This window comes from Kryptolebias marmoratus, linkage group LG9, assembly GCF_001649575.2.
Source record: "Kryptolebias marmoratus isolate JLee-2015 linkage group LG9, ASM164957v2, whole genome shotgun sequence".
Taxonomy (NCBI): Eukaryota; Metazoa; Chordata; class Actinopteri; order Cyprinodontiformes; family Rivulidae; genus Kryptolebias; species Kryptolebias marmoratus.
In genome coordinates this window covers 19,369,223-19,391,756 of record NC_051438.1, presented here as the reverse complement: position 1 = coordinate 19,391,756, position 22,534 = coordinate 19,369,223, and the positions used below count along the sequence as shown (strand labels likewise).

At 38.1% G+C, this 22,534-nt stretch overlaps 1 protein-coding gene across 4 annotated transcripts in view; it reads right to left on the bottom strand.

Annotated features, from left to right (window-relative positions):
- mid2 (midline 2) overlaps positions 1–22,534 on the bottom strand; it is a 149,956-nt gene that overhangs the window by 32,978 nt on the left and 94,444 nt on the right. For 3 of the 4 annotated variants that reach the window (XM_017434339.3, XM_017434338.3, XM_017434340.3), the window contains 2 exons: positions 9,037–9,102; positions 7,031–7,126 (listed from right to left, as the gene is read on the bottom strand). In XM_017434339.3, coding sequence (XP_017289828.1) covers positions 7,031–7,126; positions 9,037–9,102 — 162 coding nt within the window. The remainder of the gene's footprint in view (positions 1–7,030; positions 7,127–9,036; positions 9,103–22,534) is intronic. The other variant, XM_017434341.3, reaches the window with a different exon arrangement.

Below are 22,534 nucleotides of genomic sequence, written 5' to 3'. Positions count from 1 at the left end.
AGGAACAGAGTTATAGCTGCTTTGGTCAAGCCTCGGAAATGAGCAATCTCTTGCAATTTTGCTCACAGGATGTATTGTGAATGACTTTCTACTAACATATCAAATTACAGCTCAATATCTGTAAAGCTGATAGAGTCTAAGCTTTTTTTTGTGTTGGCAAATGTCAATTACTTGTGGGGGCCTCCTTGACTAGGATTGACACCAAATGTTAATAAGCTGTAGATGTACTTCCAATCATTACTCTCTGGCAGTTTATTTAAAATCAATCCAGTGGATCACAAAATATTTTGCTAACAGACAGACAAAGGTGACTGCAAATAGGTAATGGCAGAATTTCAAACAAAGATTTGTGCAATCTGTTAGTGCTTAAATTCTGTGATAGGGATCAGTTTTAGTTACTTCAACACCATATTACAGGTTAATATCAGAAATACTGACTGAGTTATAGCTTCTCTGTCAGGTGTCTGAGGCAGCCATTTTGAATTGGATTGATTCCAAAAGTTAATCACTTACACACACACAGACATGAGCAAAAACAGTATTAACCGCCTTTGAATAATTATGAATTTTTGATTGAATTCTCTTAATTAGCTGTAAAGAATTTCAGTAATAATAAAAAATGTGTTAAAGCAGCAACATTTGGTCCTTGGCCACATGCATGTTACAACTCCTTTACTTACAGGTATGTATGTAGGTTTTCTCAAAAATATATCTAATCTATTAGGTTATTAATCATTTCTGCTCTCTCCTGTATATGGAAACTGCAGCACAACCAAAAACAAACACTGTAAGGAACATTCAAGAGGTTTTGTTGGTTCATTTGGATCAAGTAATATGAAAAAATGTGTTGCAGCAAATCAAGGTCAGGACAAATATGCGGTGCTAATGTAGACTCAAACGTAGCACACATGCTGTCCAATCACATGCACACAATATCAGCACACAGAACATTGCCAACATTCGGAAAACTGTTCTCACGAGGGAGAATTTGTGCTCCACACGCACACAGCACAGCCACGTTCTTCTTGGATGTCATCTATTCACATTGAAAAGGAAGTTCTTGCACATTTCTGAAAACTGATAGACTACGGCGTCACTCTTCTGACAACACAATCTGTTGATTTTCTCATATGGCCAGTTTTATTTATTTATTTTTTGACAAATTTAGACTCAGCTGTAACATTTCTGCCTTTATTTTGGTGTCTGTCTGCAGTTCAAACTCTGAATCTAACTGTTCCTGGTTCTGACTTTGCCATCAGAAGCTGCCATGATAAGGGGCGGGTGCTGATTGAGACATGACACTGACATATTCAGATGCAGCTCATGTCTGAAAAGGAGCTTATGAAAGTACTTACTGTAACAACCAAGTTCCACTCATCACTCCACAAAACTCATTATTACACGACAATCCACTTAAGCCTCTTTATTCACACCCACTCATGCACACACATACACTCAGGGTTACTATCTTTGTAAGGACGCTCACTTGAAAGAGTTATTTTATCTTCAATCCCCTCACCATTTAACATGACCACTGCATCTTATAGCACTAAAATATATATATATAAAAAAAAACAACTCAACTCTAAAACTCAAAACCTAAACAGCACTTTGTGAAAACCTCCTAATTGAACAAAGCCCCCCGCCTACACACACATACGCAGAAACAACACAATTAGTTCAGCAAACAGCAAGCTTAAGACTGCAGGTTAGTAATCAAACAGAGTAAATGCAACCGTCCAGCGTCAGTGTGAATTACAGCTGAGCTGCCTGGCAGTTTCGGAAACAATCTTCTCCTCTGTCCTCCTCCTGATTCACCGCACTAAAAACCTCTACCTGCACCTGACATTATTATCTCCCTCCTGCAACACAAACACTGTCACCTTCCTCACATTTCCATTTTCATTTGGCTCCTTTTGCAGGTGCAATGAAATTAAAGGACCGCCTTGGTGTTTGAGTGTAGGTATTTTATTGGTGTGTGCGTGGGTGCGAGCAGAAACTATTACAGAAATAAAAACACTTCCCGAGTCATGACTTTCCAGCTGCTCATTCTATAAAAACGCCTGTGAAGAACAGTAAAAGGTGGCTTTAGGGGAGAAGGATTTATTATTGATTATAAAAACTATCACAGTAAGTGATGTGCATGTGGCAGTAAAGAGAGAATGCAGATGTGCCAAGCAACTTAGAACTTAGAATCAGAACTGTGACTAAATGAGCAGTAGACTTTTAGGCAGTGATTTCACATTTTGAAAATGGCCAAACTCTTATCAAATTCAGCAATGGAAACTATGAAATTCCAAATGTAAATAGATTCACCGACCACTTAATTAAGTAAACCTGATCAGTATCTCTTCGATGACATTCAGGTTAAATGTAATTTTCCTCCTCAGAAATTGAACCATTATAGTGTTTCTCTGACACTCCTAAATTATCACAGTTAGTTCATAAATTCAGTTTCTCCAATTCCATGGTTTAAAATAAAAAGAATGACCAAATCCTGCATGTTGTAATGATAAAATAATGGTTAGCTTGTAAATAATGACACTTGATAAACAATAAACACAATAGCTGAGCAAAAACTCTATAAGCTGCCACAAGAGCTACAAACTACTTCTGACTTATCAAGTGTTTAGTTTAAACGTTGTAACTATGAAAAATTAGCTTGACACCAGACTATATAAACTATAGTACTAACTTTTCACTAGAACTAATAAATACACAGAATCATAAAACATTAAATGAGCTTCTGGAAAAAGCCCAAAGACAATAATGACCCAACAAATTAAACATTTTACTGTGTGCTGATATCCTGTCACAATATCTGTATTATATTTGGCTAAAGGTGTAAGTGGTAATGACACAGTGCCAGCAGACCGTCACATCTGTCGACTGCTTAGATAAAAAGAGGCCATGTGGGACCTGATACCGAAGACTTGGTAGCGTTGCAGCCATCCCCACACAGCTGATTCATATTCTGCACACAGTGGGATCAGTTTCAGTGTACACACACCTAGACGAGTCTTAACTAATGACTTACAGCTCACTGCTTAATAAGCACACCTACACACACACACACACACACACACACACACACACACACACACACACACACACACACACACACACGTTTGAGTGCTTAAAGCCACTAAGCTTTTGTCTGATGTGAGTCTTGCCTTTTTTCCCCATCAGCCCTAATGCATCTATGCAGCTTTAACAGCAATCATAAAGGTTAGAAACGCTGGCTGCTGCTGTGACTGCTTTCTGAAAAAGGGCTTACTCCTCATTAGCTGCATGTGAATGATGCTTCCAAGCAATGCATGCCTTAAAAAGCTGCTTTGAATGCGACTTGTAGAAGCAAAACCTCTGCTTTGTAAGAAGTTGTTGAACCAATGTGAGGAATACTGAACAGAATAAAAAAAAAGTGGAATGGGACAAAAAAAAAAAATTAAAATTAGAAAGGATGACCAATTGTCATGTTGTATCAGGAGATATTTACATCATATCAAAAACTCCAAAACATAAATGAAATTCCAGTTTTTAAGGGCACAGGCCTTAAAGCAATAGTTCGGATCTTTTAAAGTGGGATTGTTCGTCATTATGCCCCTCAGTATCCTCTGGGCTTGCAGGGGTATTACAACAGTCTGGATCATTTGAATTGTGTTAATTGTGGGTGTAGACTAGAAGACTGCTTAGTTTGGTCTGAGGCAGACTGTAACTTTTGCAATTAATATCTTATCTGTTCTCTTTAATTAATGCCAGTTAGAAGAAAAAGTTCAAATCACAGTTAATTCACAGCGATCCACTGCTAATTAACCTTAGCTAACTCAAAAATAGCTTTAACTCAGTCAATTTGACAGATAATCTGGTGTGGGAATACAAAAGAAACATGCTCAAAATGGGTATGAACACAAATAATAAACACAACAAGTTGTAATCAACCAAAACAAAAACAAAGAATTTATCTTTGCAGAACAAAGTTTCTGAGTTCCCGCATATCATGTGACAAATGCTGCACCAAATAGTCGAGCAATTATCTTAATCAAAAGGGCTTTGAATATGAAGAAGGCCAACAGGTATTAACATGATTATGATGATTATTTCAGCTTTTACTCTGGCTGCTTTATTCACCAGTGTCTTTTCAACATGAAAGTGCTTTTTAGGGAAATGCTCTTCATCAAACAGCCTCAGTGAGTGTCTCCTGTCTGCACATGATTAATAACCAAGCACTGAATCACACCGATGTGTGTTAGCTGAACAAAAATCCTTTCAAACGCCCAATAATCACACTTTTCTCTTGGTGTTTTTAAGAAACGTGGAGCTCACTCCGAGCGCCAATAAGCACAAAAGTCTGACACCAAATATTGTGATAGAAACAGAGTTCTCCCAGGAAAGAAGCAGCCTACTCATCATCAAGTCAGCACATCTTTTTTTTTTTTTCCCTAAGACTGAAGAAAAGATAATTCCCCAATGAGAACGCCTTGCTGCTGTGTGTGCTGACACGCTAGAAGAGAATCCACACTATGTTTGATCATATCTTTGGCGCCAATGCAGTATGTTGCAAACAGGGAGGAGAGGAAACCAGGTCATGCTCAAAGCCCTTCAGAGGTTTCTTATTTTCCACACGCTCGTCTCAATCCATAAAAACTCTCACTTCCTTATTCCCTTTTTGTGTTGTGTTGCATTATTACTGAGCCTTTTTTTTCTGCACAGTGCCTGTTTCGGTCAAAAAATGAAAAAGAAAAAAAAAAACAATCATTGGTAGTCACGCTAACATTTAGAGTATGTCCTTTTTACCCCTTTCTGTGTCTGTCCTCTCAACCTCAGCCTTTTGTTTTTTTCTTTTATCTTCCCTTTTCCCCTCACAGCTCTTCCTCCTCCTCCTCCTCCTCCTCTTCTGCCTTTGGATTTACCCGTTTTCTTCTCCTCATTAGTCCTTCCTTCCCCTCTCCTCCTCTTTTCCAGTCGTTAGCGGCTGCTGCACGGTGATGTGAACTCACTCAAAAACATTTCACTCCCTCATCCACCCAGTAAATAATTAATACACTGACCTTTTGCCACGGAGATCACATTGAACAATAGTTCTGGGGAAGCATAAACATAACAGGAAACTAGGGTATCTTTAATAGTTTGCTTAAATGCGGCGAGCTCTCACTTTCATTATAGCTTCTGATAAATTTTTGGTGAATAACTAATCAGATCCGGGTGTAGTTGTGGAAATGTTGGGACATGTTGCGCTCCAGACAAAGACAAAAGAGGAAGGCAGTTTTCTTTTTCACTCTTCTCGCGCACTGTTGATGAACAGTGTGTCTGTGCTTAATGAATCACGCAGCGATCATTTAATTTTGATTGGGTGTACGGCTGCATGAGTTCCCGCTCAGGGACCTCGAAGTGACTCGGAGAAAATGGAGTCATGCCCCGCTAATAAGAAATGTGCTGCGTGCAGAGGGATGGCAGCATTTGTCCTCTGCAGCCATTAATGTCAAATCTTCCAGAGAAATTACGGCATTTATTAACAGTGAACGCGCAGAGACACAAAGTGTGTGTGCGTGTGAGTAACTCTTAACTAACTCTCGATGGCTGCACATTAGCATTCCTCGGTGCACCTCTATTAAATCACAGCTTGAGCCCAAACGAGAGAGGTCAACAGTGACATGACTGACTGACAAATACTTGCTGACAGGTCCAGGTTTACACAAGGACACCAAGCAGCGATCACCCCCCCCCCCCAGGTGAGCCGTGACACATTTTTACTGTAGTAGCTTGTGGAAGGTCACATAAAGCTTCCACCTTAAAGATGTAGTTAAACTGCAAAGTCTTGCGACACTAATTCATCTTACAAATTCTTTTTCACTCAATGAGATTTACTCATTGAAGCCAAAGCTTAAGTTAGGATATGCATCTGTCACAGGTTATTTGAGTCTAGAATCCTGAAGCTTTTACTGTAAAGGTTAGAATATGGGTCCAGCATAAATTAAAGTTAACGGTTAACCGGCAGTGGCTGACTTCAGTCTGTTCAGTGACAAAGCGGAATTTAAATCTGTTAAAAAAAACAGCATATCCACTCTTTGAGATCGTTTCAGAGTGAGTTACTGAGTGTGACTCCGGTTCATTGTTTATGTTTTAAATCTGACTGTCTGAAGAGTCTGAGGTGTCTTTAAAAATAAAACAAGAATATAAAAGGGTCAGTGAAGTCCTACCATTCCTAACATTTAAATTATAATGGCATTGTGAATCACACCACTTATTGGATTGATTAATAAATTGAATAAATGAATTCTTATACATTCAGGTCATTAACAAATTGATACTTCAGTTTCTGAGCAACAAGCCACAAGATTAAAACCAACTTGTTAGTATTGTATATTTTTTCACCATGCAACCTAAACATGCATGGAAAAAAGAAATTGCAATTGTGCTCTTATGTCTATAACTAGAACAAAACCTTAATTAAACTGGATTCTAGGATTGTTTGATTGCCAAATCATTGTTGTTAGCCGTTGATCACATTCCTCCAGGGTTTCCTGAGCAGTTTTATTTGTGGTGTTAGGGCTGCTATAAAGTGGGCTGTTCACCTAGGTAAGTGTGTGTACAGCACTAAATTGATAGTTCAGATCTTTTAAATTAGGATTCAGTGGAAAGATTACAAAGAATCAATATCGTATCTGTTGCAGATAGCTCTTTGAATGGCCTCAGTTCTGATCGGACAGATGAGCAAACCAGCGGTCAGAGCGAGGATTGTTGTCGGTGAAAGAACTGAGCTCTCGTTACACTGGCTGCATTACGTAGCTATGACTCAGTAAGAAGGGAATTTAAAAAATCTTGAACTAAAGGCTAAATTAAGTCTCTGTTATTTGGCAAAAGAAAAATATTCTGTCAAACAACTGATTTATGTTTTAGTTTCTTGCATTTTTCCAGCTGAGGTTGAATCAACTCAGATTCTATCACGGCTCTAAAGCTGTCCTCGGAAGTAGAAGTCACACTGATTCTTATACTAAACATAAAAACGATGAAATAAACATATGCTGCTTACCTCCACCTGCTGACAGATCTGAATGAGCTTGGCCATCTGGTTCTCTAGTTCACTGTTCCTCTTCACCAGGTTGGTCAGGTTGTTCTCCAGAGTTTGCTGTTTGAAGGGAGGAGGAGGAAGAATGGAAGCAGAGGGGAGAAAGGAAAACCAGGAATAAGAAAATATTCTTTTAAGACAAGTTTGTTGAAAAGATACACAAACATCATCGTGATCATTTTTGTTTTTCATTCATTTCTATAAGTTGTTTTTATTCAAGTGTTTTTTTTATTAAATACATAATAAAATGTCATAAATTCGAAATTATTTCATTAATAATAGCATATATTTGTATGATGTCTGTATTTCACAAATACTGTGATATCAGTTCCTTTTCACCTTTAATTACTTCAAAAAACACTCATACAGAGCATTTTTAAATCCTGTAATATTTTCGGTTGTGCTGTTCTAATGCTGGTACTTTTAAGTAATTAAATAGAAATCACATTTAAAGCCTGCAGTTTTAAAAAGTTTTATCACTACTTTATATGAATATTTATACAATCAGCTGTAAAACAGCAATAAAAAGTTATATGTCCCAACATGAATGATGATTTTAAAGATACAGCATCTGTGATACCAGTGGTAATGAAGCACTATGTCACTGCTTTGCTCTCTAATTTTGCCAGTTTGATGCTCTCTGTTTGATCAGGATATACTGTAGGTGTTTCTGTAAAGCATATCAAACTATGCAAACATTCACACCAGCTGGTGTTGTTTGGTAAGAGGTCAATAAAACAAGGTCTGTAAATTGATTCAAATGTTATATAACGATTTAGAATAGGTAGCAATATTCCAGTTCAAAATACTGTAGAATGGGTGAAATAAGTTTAGGTTTGTAGCATTAGTTTTTTTATAGTCCATTTAAACTGACCAATAATCTCTTCCTGACATAACACTGATTGTTTAAATTTAAGAAGATCACATTTAATGTTCAAACATATTTCTGTTTTGAGAAGCACAACTATTCGTATTCTAATCTGTTAAGATTTTGCCCCATAATCTCACACAGTATTTATATCTGATGTAAAGAAAATCCAGAAAATGAAACAAAATCCCACAATGTAACTTATTGTTTTAATATAATAATTCAGATCTTTTGAAGTTGGGCTCTGTGAAAAGCCTATGAGGCTGTTCAAAGAACTTTCTATAATGGATAAGATATTAATTGTTCGTAACCTTTTAAAAAAGCTGACTTCAAAAGACCTTAACTACTTCTTTAAAGACTTGTGAGCTTACAAATTATTCTGTGACACCAAAATGTAACTGTCTAACCTTATTAGTCTTTACATTAAAGTTGTGCCAACAACTCTGTGATCTCTGCAAAAATAAAACCAATCAACCATCACTGGCAATTTGAATGATCAAACACTCACATTACTCCCCCTTAACCGTGACTGTTTATCAGGTGCAAAAGAAACGACTCGCACACATAAATAAACTCACTCAAACAGCACAAAAGATAAAAAATGGAAATAAGCAAATGTGAAGCCAGAAAAAAGGGAACTGCCATTCAAAAGGAAGCAAATCAATGATGGTGGCATCAAAACAACATTTGCAGCTGCAAAGAGAACAGCAGAACAAAGCAGCAGACAAGCGGCGGGTGTTTGAAGTAGCTCTAGTCATGCAAGTGAAGGGGAGGTGGACTGGACGAGCACCTGGCCAAAGGGCCGATTGCCTGACTGATCCTCTCTCTCTCCCTCTATCAGGCATCCTCTGTGCTTTACATTATTTCCTCAACCTGTCCCTCAGTCTGATTTACGCTGTCTGCCTGCTGTCTGTAAGACTTTGCACCCACTTAATTCCTTATCCGCTGGCTTATCTTTCTTCCTGCATCCTTTCCTTATCCACCCCCAGTGCCTACCTGGGTGCCTTTCTGTCACTCTGCATCCCGGTGGTGGGAATACAGTGAGAAAGGGGGGAGGGAGGGTGGGAAGGGGTTTTTGGTAAAAGGCAGCCAGGGAACTCACCGCAGCGCTTGTCTTTGAAGCCTCCATTAGCGCATCTGACACTCTGCCCGGGCTCACCTGATAAGCCTACAACACACACATACACCTATATAAGTGCACACATAAACACACACGCGGACAAGCCTGATCGCCACGGCGCCTGCCAGTCGATGCAAAGCAAACTGAAGAGGAGCAACTCTAGAGGAGCTTCTGAGAAAGCGGCAAAACTCGTTTTTAATACATCGTCTTGAAATGCAGATGAAGCAGCGCTGGTTAGGCTGTTGATATTTGTCTTCTGAAAGATTGCATCACAAGAGCGAGCGTTTGGTCGTGCGCAAGTGGGAGAGAGAGAGCTTGAAGTGGAGCATCAGTGAGTGGGGACAGATGGGTCATTAATTAGGAAGCTAGAGACCAAGATGATTAATACATCAGAACACAGCTGCCCCCCTTGAGACGACATTAGGATAAACTCCTCTGTCCTCCACCAACGTACATGCATGTGCGCAAATGCACATGACTCAGGAGGTATCCTTTCATATATACTTTCAACAGATGTGAGCATAAATATGATCAGAGATGTGTGTCTGCCTCAATGTATAAAGAAAATGTGAATAATTTAGACAAATAAGGACAGAACAGAAGCTTTATGTGTTCAAGAAAAAGAGAACAGACTGATCTCGAAGCAGGATGCAGTTTAAAATGAAAGATTCTTTCATATATAAATGAAGACCAGTATAATTTGGGGGGGTCAATTTTATCGCAAAATTGTGTTTGGGCGATGAAAAAGTTTTGGATCTTTAAAAGAGTAAAGCTTAAAAATGGAAGTTTCAGAAATTAACGAGAATGTTAGCTACTAGTGCAGAAAAACAGAGGCTGTCACAGCTCCCCGCAGAGAAATAAAGCTAATCACACTCACCAGAAACCTTAAACCTGAAGAAATAAAATTAAATAAAAATCAAACTTACAAAGAAATTATCTGTGTTATATTATAAAAAAAAACAAACAAGACAATAACAATTAAGAGGTAGAGTTGTACTGTTAGTAGGGAAGATAATAAGCCATTAATGGTTTTATGTCTGCTTAAGAAACTGTATTGTCATCGGTTTCTTGTGGATCCCTTATAGTGGTGCTCTTTGGTTAATCTAACCTGTGTGCTACATAACTTTATGCCTTCTGGATATCAGGTTGTTCTTTTGTATTTTATCCATTTACAGGAAAATAAATGTGTGACTCAAGAAGCCCAAGGGTTGGCCTGACTTTTTGTGTTGGCACCCCGTGGCCTCATCCTACTGGGCAAGATGGCTGATAGAAAGAGTAAAGGTGAAGGAGGAGCAACCCTCAAAAAGAAAATCATTATGACACGCAACAGGCACCAAAGAGAGTGAACACCACCCAGAGATAGTGAACTGGAGCAGAGAAAACATAAATGGAAAAAGGAAATATTGATGGAAAGAGAAATGGAAACAAGTGTTGGATGGATGGTTTTGGGCATGGGGTAATATCACTCATTCACAGACTCAGCTTTGGACATGGCATCTTATGACAGTGAGTATAGAGAAAGCTGCAGAGATGGAGGGGGTTGATGAGATGGAAATAAGTCAGAGTCCCATGCTGGGAAAAGGAGCAGCTTGGCTGAGTTGATCCTCTCTGGCCAGCCCTCCAACTCAGTCTTCATTCAGGCTCTTCTGCTCATATCGTTTCCATTATTATTCATCTTTCTGCCATTCGTGGGCTTTCTGCTCATTTTATAGTATGTCTCTTCGAGCCCATCACTCTGTTCCTCTAATTCAGTCCTTATTTTAACTGTCCGAGCACAGCTGCAACTGCCAGCATATCACCCTGGCTTACATCAGCCCCTTCACACCTTCACGTCATCCTTGTGTTGAAGGTCTCCAGGGTGTCACTTCACAGATGACTCATTTCTCTCATAGTAACACCCTATTTGCATAATTTTGTTTTTTGATAACTCTGTAGTTCAATCTGTACTGCCGCCATGTGCTTTTAAAAAGAAGTAAGACACAAGATGTTTTCTGAATTTGCACTTTTCACACTGAAGAAGATTTTATTCTAAAGATGGGCGCCTTTGGGGAAACAATTTTAACAAGATTGTATGTTGAACTCAATCACTTGTTTAATAAGATGACAACGTCCAATAGCAGAATCTCTGGATTGTGACGACAGCTTAACAAGAAAAATGCAAGTGACACCACAACAAAGCTGGAACAGAATGCCCTAGGGTCAAGTATCTAATTTCTCCAAATGTCTTGATATTGTGCTCGGTGTGCAAGAGAAACTCTACACCAAAAGAAACAACAATGAAAGCGAGAGAAAGAGGGAGAGCTTTAACTTGAAAAGGAGATGAACACGCTCACTTTACAGCTGCTGTTAACAAGAATCTGGATCTGTCAGTAACATAAGCCTCTTGGAAACAAGTGTTTTTTGTCTGAGGATCTTTTTTTTTCCGTAGGCCTAAATCCTTGATACCAACAAGTTGAAGCAGGGTATTTCAAACAAAGAGTCATGCTTGTCAAAAAACACCAAGGCTTGGGGCTCAATTAATGAGACCAATAGGGATGTTTACAACTCACTAAAAAGGTTTTGCTTGTTTTATTTCCAAAAGCAGCACATTTGTGAGACTTTGCTTTACCAATGTGGCCTGAGTTGGGTCAGAGTGTTGTGACTTATAAAAAATCTGAAGCACTATTATTGTGTTTACACATGCAAGGTAACAATTTTAAGTGTTGCTGTCTAAATCTGCTGAAGATGCAACAGATAATTGAACTTGAAATGCCCTCGTGGGATATTAAAGCACCATGAGATGGACTACACTGGACTACACTGTGAAGGATCTTAAAACAGCTGGAGTGTAGCAATAAATAGAAAAAATAGTCAGAAAAAGGGCAATTTAAATGTTTTACATTTTGTTAAATAAGAAAAAGAAAACATCAAGGGAGAGAGTCAAAGTCTTAGAGGCCTTTGGTAAATGAATCCCAGTTGCCTTTTTCCCTGAAGGCTTATTATAAGAGAACATCATCTTAAATTGAGACAAATCCAATATAATTCACATTTTTAGCCTCATGAAGGAATTAGGATCAAGAAGTTTCTCTCCAGCTTTAAAAAGGAATAATGATTCATCATAACTACTGAGCGGCAGCGAGGAGGCTTGACACAAGCTGGCATTTACATTTGTTTATCAGGCTCTTTGATATGCATGGGCCTGTGTGTGCATTTAGTATCGCAATTATTTGTTCAGGTCAGGAACTGAATGACCCGAGACTCACGCGAATCAGCCAAAACCTCAGAGAGAATAAGAATGAAAGAGAAAAATAAATGCTGTATAAAGACAAGCTATATCCCTGACCATTCATCAAGATTATGTCCTTTTGTTACCTTGTTTCTTTTCAAATTTGAAGATTGTGAGATATTGAAATATAAGGGGATGGGAAGGTAATACATTGGATTAGGGGTGTCTCATCTAAGATAAATTGGAGTTAGAAAAAAAAAAAGAGATATGGCTGAATGCACTTAAAAGGATCCCTCTGTTTCATTATAATCGACCTACAAGACTCTGGGAGGAACGGCGCAATTCAGTTTCACAGATTAAGACCAGAACAAAATAACACACATGAGTGGTTCGTTTGGTGTTCGAAATGATCAATATCTTTGCTAAAGAGAGAAGGCAGCCGGTGTATGAGCCATATAAGAGAGGAGCCAAACTAAATGTGTTGCCACCCTGATTCCTGAAAGGCAGGTAAAAAGAAAATAAATAACTCTATACAATTAGTGAACTACAAATGTTTCTTTGGCTTAAATACAAATACAGGCTTAAAATCATTACTAGTGGACCAGAGCTCTAAAAGAAGTAGAGGCCTTTGTTTCAATGTTCAAATAAACTCACACTAATGTGGTTGTTTGGCTATTTCTATGCAAATACATGACTAAAAACCAACAATGATAAATGACAATCAACGAGCTAAACTTAAAGAGCACTTCTGAACCAACTCTGTAGCTTTCATAGCGCTGCAATCTCTGACTGACACACCTGGTGGATAAATCATGGAAAGCAGTGAGTTTAAGAAGCTCGGGAAAGGTTTTAAACCCATTGGAATCTATTAGGAAAAGATTGCTTTCTGCCAGAAATGCATGAAAGCGACCGCCTTTGTGCTGAAGAATAATGCATTCTTCACATGCTCTCAAGAGTAGGCTATTGGAGGTTTATTATCGATAAAAATTCTTACAAATTTTGGCAAATAATGAGATTGGAGACTATAGTGTACTGTGAAACCAGTTGTGAAAATGAGCAAATGTCTTCGCCGTCAAGGTGATGCAGTAGTAAGCGCTGTGACTTTGCAGAAATGGGGTTCTGAGTTTAAACTTTCTGGTTAGCTGGGTTCTTTTTATTTGGACTCTGTTGTTCTTCCAATTAATTTTACCCCCCAGTAAACCCCGCCCCTCCTCCAACTCTCCCCACCCCCCATTGCACAAATGTTATGTGTGCGCGTTGTTTGGATGTGTGTGGGGTTAATTAGGGCTTTTAAAATATTGCCTGTAGGTGTGGGAATGATTAATGCAGGGTTGCCTGTCAGGTTGGATTAGCCTTGGGATAAATTCATGACTTGTTCAGCATGAACCCCCACTGGGACAGGCTCGTGCATCCTGTCACCCTCTACAAGACAAATGTTGCGTTCCATTTACCTCAGAAGTTGGAACTTGAATCTGGGAATGACGTCACACCCAGCTTAACCGTGTTATTGTTGCACCTCAGAAAATCAGTAGGAGTTACTAATTGCTGACCAAGCTAAGCCTTATCAGCCAATAAAAGCTGATAACAATGAATGTCTCTGCTTTCACACACTGCGGTTTCCTCACAGAGGCAGTCCAGAACTATGCTGGCAGCTGATTTATTGAAGTACAAACCATCAGAAGTGAAAATAAATAGTTTATTACTGTAGCTGTCACCACTTTTCTTGATCGAGGCAGTCATAAAAAATTTTGAGGTCAGGAAAACCTCTGGCTTTTGAAATTCCAACTTTGATGGGGTGGTTGGGTGGGTGAAAGGTGGTGAGGTCTTATTGATTTCTTTGGACTCGGAACTCTGAAATTCTGACATTTGAGTGCAAATTTAATGCACCACTAGTGACCCAAAGCTTTTAAGTCAGGATGAGTAGAAGGCCTTTTTAAATCTCATTGCTTAAAATATGCTCGGTATCAATAAGGAACATCTAATTTATTTTTCTTTTAATTTGGAACGAAGAAATTTCAACTTTTGAGTACAAACTGAACACACCAAACCTCTGTATATTTAATGAATAAATCGATGGATGGTCCTTCAAATAGAACAACACAGAAAAATAAACTCTGTTTGTTTTATATTTACCTTCACTACTTTTTATTTCAGTTTCAATTTAGCCGTGTTTCTTAACACACTTATGCAGATGATGACCATCTGTACCGTTAAGGACTCTGAGTTGCACGAATTGTCAGTAAAGTTAATTTGTTTCCTATTCCTCCAGCGGTTACACTAATGTTCTGAATATCATAACTAACATCTGTTGCTTTGATTGCCAGCGATGCCTTGTGTTTTTCCTCAGAAGCGCTGAACTCATCTTTCTCATAACGGGAAAACACTTTGCGAAGAGGGATAACCTAAACATGTCGCTAATTATAAGATCTGACTGGAAGAAGTCTGAGTTTGAACTGAAATATGAGTCAGTGCATTCCAACTTTTCTTTGAGTTTATTACGTTTCGTCCTTTTTTTCATTAACTGTGAGATATCTATGTCAAAGACGTCCAACACTGTGGTTTATTATAAATGAGCATGGATGAGTAAATCTTTAATACCGAGTCAGCTGGATGCTGTGCTTCTCACAGCAAATCTTTGTTATCTACATCCAAACTTGTCCACATCAGATGATAGGATTAGATTATCACACTTTGTGAATAAAAGTGGGATACATTTGCAATATTGATGTTTTCAAGACAGGATAGATATCTGTCCAGAAACCTTAGTATCTTCAGCTTGGTGCAGAAAGTCTGTAGCAGAGTTATGGTAGAATAAGGACAGAGTTCTGAATAAACTATCAGTATGTCAGCAATTTATTTTTTAAACTGACAATCTTAAAAAAGAATAAATCTCTGTAGAGAAAATGATAAATCTACTATGCCAAGGCTGGTTTAGGAAATGTATTTCTGTGTCCATACTTTTGTTAATATAACAGACATCTCACAATTTCTATGTATGCTTGCCATGTACTGATCGTTACCCACAGATAATCACACCAATGCTGAATTAAAACAATATTAAAGTATATTAAATCTGACAGTAATAGATAAAATCAAATGACTCTGTATTCATATTCAAAGATAACTCCCGATAATGTCTGCACTCATAATAAATCACTGATGTTCTGGTGAAGACAGATGGAAGCAAAACAAAACACAGAGAATGACAAATAGAAAACTTATTAAACAAATAAAACAGAGCAACATCAAATAGACCATTGGATTCTGTTCATATATTAGAATGGGATTAAAAAGTCATAGTTATATCTGTACAGAACACAAAACCATTAAACTGATATTGATTTTTTTCTCTTGACTTAACGGAAAATATAAGCACGTCTTAAACTATAAGATTTTAAAAAAGGGGCTTTACTCTTTCTAAATGAAAGGTTTGAATTACTGCAGACAATGTTTATAGGTAAGCTCAACTCTGACTAAAGGAGATCTATTTACATTTGGAAAAAACAAACAAAAAACCCCAGCAAAGTTTGACACCATTTACCACTGGTACTGTTTTTAGATATTTAGTCTCTCAGTTATAGCAGGACTGACAATTTAGTTTTGCTCAGCTGTTTAATTTCCCTCTGGAAGGATCATGCCTTAACCACTGCATTTTATATGACAAATAAATGTAAATTTCAGAGATTTTGAAGAGATTCTTAAGTTAACCATAATGTCTTTTGTTCTAATAAATACTTAAAAAAAATATGTAGATGCACAGTGAGTGCAAAAGTTAAATGTCTATGCCCTGTTTTTATTATATTGACTTTATTTCTTTATTTTTTATTTGTAAAGCACTTTGTGATACTTGTTTGCAAAAGATTAAAGACAAAAGATTTTTGTCTGCAGTAGAGGAAACAATGAGTGTAGGCGTGTTTTGATGTTTTGGAGTTCGGAAAAAAAAAAAAAAAAAAAGGAAAAAAGAAAAGTTAAAGTGAGAAATGCTCCAAAACAGAAACTCAGCAAACAAAGTAACCATTTGCTTTGTCACAGTTGACCACAAACTATCATCACTACCACCACTATTGACGAGGTAACACAAGTTAGCGTTAGCCTGGATCATAACAAATTCTGGATGCTTCCAGGTCTTGTGGTCCAGCTCTCTTGAAGAATTTATAATCTGGTTTGAGGTTTGTGTGTATTTTGTCAGAATTCAAACTAAGGACCAGCATTAATATTCTCCCAAGCCTGTGTGTGCGTGTGTGCTTTCCTGTGTTTGTACTTATACTATAACAGTTTGACGCGAATGCTTTAAATTGATTCTGTTTTCGATGTTTGAATTTCAGCGTGGTATGTTTACTGTGACTGGCGTGGATGTTTTGATATGATGATGCTTTCATTTATTATTCTACTGTGTTATCTATGCAACCTTTTCCCTTCGTATCTTTCTGCAGGTGCCTACATTTGATTGCGTGCTCTTGAAATATAAAGCACATTCAGTTTAATTGAGATGAAATGTGATTTGCAACCGTACATTTTCTTTACAAATATAGGAAATACACCAACAATGATTAAAACCAAAGTACAGGGTGAGATGTGACACAGAACAAAAGAAAGAAGTCCTAACAGCAAGAAACACCGTGACACACAAACAGCATAATACGGTTATCCAGCTGATTCACAAGTCGCTTTGTGTTTTCTTATTTTCTAGAATCCACTAATAGTGAGCAACGCGTCGGGTCTGACTCATTCTATTAAGTGTTCCTTAGAGACTTGTTGAACAGACAGAATAATGCATGGAACTGAGTCAGTGAAATGAAGAAAAATGTTTGTGACAAAAAAAAAAGATTTCCAGGAATTGTAAACAAGCAGAAATGTGTTTAGAAATCATGTTCGTGAGTCTTTACAGCAAAAAAACTGGCTGCTGCTAATAAAACCAGAGCCAGCTTGATTGGCTAACTGTGCGGGGACGGAAGGTTTTGCATTTCTCAAAATGCTTAGTTTCAAAAGGATTTTCATATCAGCTTGACAATTTGGCTTGAACCCTTATAAATCTTATACCAACTTCTTTTTTTAAAGTTTTTGGTCTAATAAACAAAATCAGAGTTTGCTTCTGATTAAGTACCTTAATCCTTTTTGAGCTCAAGGACTGAGCATTAAAATTGCCACAGAAGCAAGATACCCAAAACCGTCAGCAATGCCTGGTTAGCTGATCCAAAAGAATGCTGTGCTAAAACCCAGGTGTTGTTCTCACTAAATCTCCTCTTAAGCCTTTAAGCACCAAAGCATCCAACCAAAGTGAGGAGCAGAGGGGTGTGGAGATGTCTAAGAAGCTATATTTAAATGAAAGTGACAAATGTGGACTTGGAACTTGTCGAGTTAGGAAGCTGTTGTTGCCTGATATCATGTTTGTCAACTTGTTCCTCTCCAGTTTTGGATTCAGCTTGACATAAGTTCCCTTTATGTGCCACTTTGGGTGATTGCCCCCGACTCTGAGGTCAATGTGAAGCTAAGGGATAGATAATAGGGTAAAACTGATCTGAAGTTCTGAGAAATAAAAACCTCGTACCACAAATCACATCTGTGAGCCATTCAGTGTACACTGGGGAGTCAAACCTCTAAATTATGTGATTTTCGACCTCTGTAGTTCTGATGCATACAGTGATTGGTATTCACTCCTTGAAAGGAGCAAAGTAAAAACTGTTCAGCGTGTTTCTCGACTCTTTGTTCAGTGACTGCGCCTCAGGGGTGCTGAAAACAACAAAAACAAAACAAACGAAGAACAAACCCTTGGAAAATATTCCAGCTTCTGCTGACAGCCAAAGAAGAGCTCGTCCTGCTCATCTAAGTTCCTCCTGGAAGGTGATTTTTTATTTCAATCTGAAACTGTTGTTTTACGTTAGAGTTCCAAGTGGAAAGGATTCAAAAATCTGGACAATTAATGTCAAATATTTTAGTATTCAATAATACCAGGCTTTAGTCAATAGATTTGGAAAGTATTTGAAGCAACATTTGTCAGAGGTTGAAAGGTTTTGTAAATTTAATACATAGGTGTAACTATAGACAAACCTATAGTTCACATTTTCTGTCACCTTTGGTGAACATCTCGGTCCTCCCTGCTTTTTATCACCTCCACGTTCTGCTTGCCGTCTCTTTTTAGATTTGATCTCAGAGGGAAACATCGTTATCAAAAGCTTCTGGGAAACACCGAGAAAGAACGACTGTGCTTTCAGTCCCTCGGGATGCAGAGATTGAAAGCTTTGTACACTTTGCCTGTGAAAACGTAGTGAGTAACTGACATGACAGCTGAGAGGTTTTCATCGCGGCTCTGCAGCTTTGAGAGTCCTTGGCGGTGTTTTACCACATTGCTCAGGGCAAAAGTGACGCACCGGATGGTCTCACTTACGACATGGGGACCGGAGCACATTTCTGCTTCTGGAAAATTTATGTGCATTTCATAAACACTGGAGTATGCAGGGCTTTCTGGTTGAGCTGATCGGCAACTCAAATCCATTATCCCCATCTGAGAACTGGTAGTGGCGAAGGATTCAGGCTGGAGGCAATAATGATTTCTCCAAAATTGGTCTCACTGCCATTATGATCATCTTTGCAGTCTGTCTTAAAGTGGATAAAATGAACACTGGGGACTGCCAGGTGCTTTGGGTCCATTCAGTCCCAACTCCTACTGTATTTTGCAGTTGACAGGAAATTGAACTTTGACTTGTTTCCTTTGAATGTTTTGCTCTCAACAAAGGGTTTGATATTAAACTAATTCAGTCTTAATGACAACAGACAGATTAATCTTATTGGTGTCAGACCTTCTGCTAAAACTAGGCAAAGAAGTAGGTCAGATCTTTTACAAGAGTCCTGGAAAAAAAGCTATGAACAATTAATATCTTATATGTTGTAGATAACTATTTTGAACGACCTGTGTTTGAAGAAATGAACTTTTATTCTGATTGGACTGAAAAGCTTACAGCTGGTCTAAATGGGGCCAAGACCAAACTGGTGAGCTGTCGTCTTAAAACAAATGCAATTTACAGGATATTGAAAAGTCTCACACAAAAAACATTCTTTGTCTCCCCTGATTTTTGAATGTCAGCATTGGCCACAGAAGAATTCATAGTGCTTGACCGCTAACTGACACTAATGTAAAGGTTTATAAAGTCGAGTTTGCCTGAAGCGCTATGACATTTTCAAGATTGGGGACCACTTTGATCAGAACTCCTCTCTGACTAGTTGTTAGCTTGTCAGTCTGGTCAGAAATAAACTCCATTTCTCCAAATGGAGGTTGTTCAAAGAGTTGTCTACAACCGATAAGTAAGTGGTAATTGTTCTACAGAAACCTACTTCAAAAGATATTAACCATTGCTTTAAGTATCTGGCACGCCATAGTATTTACCAAACAGAAGAGAGAGTCAAAGTTTTTATATGATTCAGAGCCAAAGAGTCAATATTGTTGTGTCTCAATAAAAAAAAAAAAATCTAATCACAACTGCTTTAGGCCATGTCGTTTCATATGCACAAGAAATTTATAGGCTTTATCCTGCAAATCAAACTGAATTGCTTCACCTCTCTTTTGCACGATGAAAGATTCTTTAAATATCTTTTCTTCAGAAGCCTCATTGTTATTCTAGATAACAAGGGTGTCAAGTGATTGCTTAAAATCTAGGACATAAACAATTACTCTCTTCAAGGAGGGCAAATTTTCTGCAAAAAAAAAGAAAAAAGGTGTTATGATAGATGAGCTGTGTTGACAGCTGAAGCCTAACCTGTGGGTTTGTTGGCGGTTTTGAAGGGTATAGGCGAGGACTCGTCTATTAAATCCCAAGTGATGATGAGTGAAGCGCCTTGAATGTTGACACGGCTGAGTCCCTTATCATTTAATTTCCTGCCTTCACTATTTGTTTTTCCATTCTTTGCCACCTCTGATCTCTCATTCCTCCCCTACAATTTCCTCTTCTTTTCTATCAATGTTTAAGCATTTTCCCTTTAACTCTGACATCCATTTTTGTGTCTTTTATTCAGATTTATTACTGAATATCAGTGACAATCAAAGCTATATTAAAGAAGGCCATTTTGAAATGACTTTTTTTTTCTCTGACCTTTAATTATTTAGGGCTGACATATGAATCCCTTCTCCCTTTAGACTATCATCTTTGAGTGTAATGGTGCTGTGACTCTCATGTTTTTAAACCTTTATTCTCACAGCAGTAACAATAATCTAATGTGATTGATGCTTTTTAAGCCAAAAGATTTACATTTGTTCCCCTCTAGTTAAAGCCCAGAAGAGTCTGTGCTCACTGGCTACAAAAAAAGCGAGAATGGGTGCCGTCGGAGCATGATATGGATATGACCTGCTCTGTTAGTTTAATTCTTTCTGCTGAGCTGGTTTTAAAGGCAGCGAGCGGCTCGCTTTGCTGAGAGCAAACAAACCCGGCGCTCTCAGCAGGCGGTTAAAAATGAACAAAAATCCCAGGTCAGAGTACAGGATGAAATTTAGTGTGCTGAAGGGCATCTTGAAGCAAAACGTTTCATTTTCTGAGTCACGATTTGTGAGGAACAACTGAGGCAACTGACAGCTCAGACACAGCATTTGTGCTTTGTAGTGACATTCTGCAGAACCTAAAATTTACACATCTTTTTCTAATATTGCTTACTTTGACAGGGTTTAGCTCAGTCCGGCACATTTATACATTGCTTCGGATTTGCACAAATCTTCAGAGTGTGTGCGGAAAGCTGTGCAGCTTAATGTTTCCTTGACGTCTGGACTTAAGGGAGCGAGTAAATGCTTGAAAATTGTTGGTTTTACAAAACAACCAAGTAGAAAAACAGCCAAAAGTTATATATATATATAAAAAGTTTTATGATTGCCTTTGTTTCCAGTGGTAATCCCATCCTGAGACCACAATAAGACAATTGTCAAACTTCCAACTGGAGAATTTCATTTTGGCCATCAACACGAGGCACCCTCAGGGGCCCTGCAGGAATATTTGGAAAAGAAAAAGATCCAGATTCTTATCTTCCCAGCCTGCAGTTGGCAACACAAGAAATCAGACAAACCTATACACATATTTTGGCTTGCTCTCCTGAACAACAACGTTTGAGTGCTTCAAGTCTCGACGCCATCCATTTAGGCATAGCTATGTTTGCAAAGTTCCTGCAGAAGGTTTAAACAATTTAAGGTGTGAACAATAGTTTGTCCTTTAATAAACATGTATTCTTTGCTTGAGTTTATCCGCCTGAAATTTATTTAATGACTGAAATATATTTTGCTGAGGACCAAAGCAGAAACAGAACTGTAGAACTGCAACAATTTTATATAGAAATAAAGGCCTAGCATTCCTTGAAGGAATGCATATTTCCTGCTGCTTTTCATTCAAAAGTTTTTGACTAAAATAATCTCATGCTGAGAAGGAACAGCCGTCTTTTCTTGGCCAAACTTAGTCAATGATGTTATCCACTATCTTGTGATATTGTGAGAACTTGTGAGATGTGTTAGTGGTCAGAGTAGATGTTGGGGATGATGAACTATTACTGTATTTATGCTGCATAAAAAACTATCAATCTATCTATCTCCATAATTATCATAACATTACAGCTTTAATTACAGATGATTTACTCATCATTGTTTAATGTTTAATCCTATTATAGGTAGTTTCTCCCAGTCACACAGCACCTCATGATCTTCTGCCTGCTTGTGTTACTGATTGAGGTTAGTTTCAAGGTGCAGCCCTGACCAGTACTAATAAGATTTCTGTGCCTCAGGTTAAAAAAAAGTTTGAAGGGAAAAAAAAAAAGCTCCAGCTCCTCTTGCTTGCCTACAGGTAGGTCTGAGCTCACGCTGTATGACTGAGTGATGCTGTGAAACATGTCAGAGTTTCCCTTCAGCTTGTCTTCCTGCTCTGACAGCTTCTCCTCCGAATCACGGTCTGCCTGCTTATTTTCCAGGACAGGGTCAAGGACCTCCTGAACAGAAATATTTTTTTCATGCCATAACCTTTGGTCACTAAAATACCAGCAGAGATATTTTTTATCATTTTATGACTGACACAGCTTTGCTTTAGTTTGGCTAGTTTTGTTAGAGTTTTATTAAAATCTCTCCACTGCTTAATGAAATATTTTGCTAACATGACAGACAAAAAAACATACACACACGCACACAAACGCAGGCAAAAACAATGTCTTTCAGCAGCAGGAGATTAAAAGCGAAGAATCCAGTTGCGAAATCACAAGAGAAGCACATTCCCTGCGTTCCTTCAGTGAGGTTGGCTTTATGCCATTATTATTTGGAAG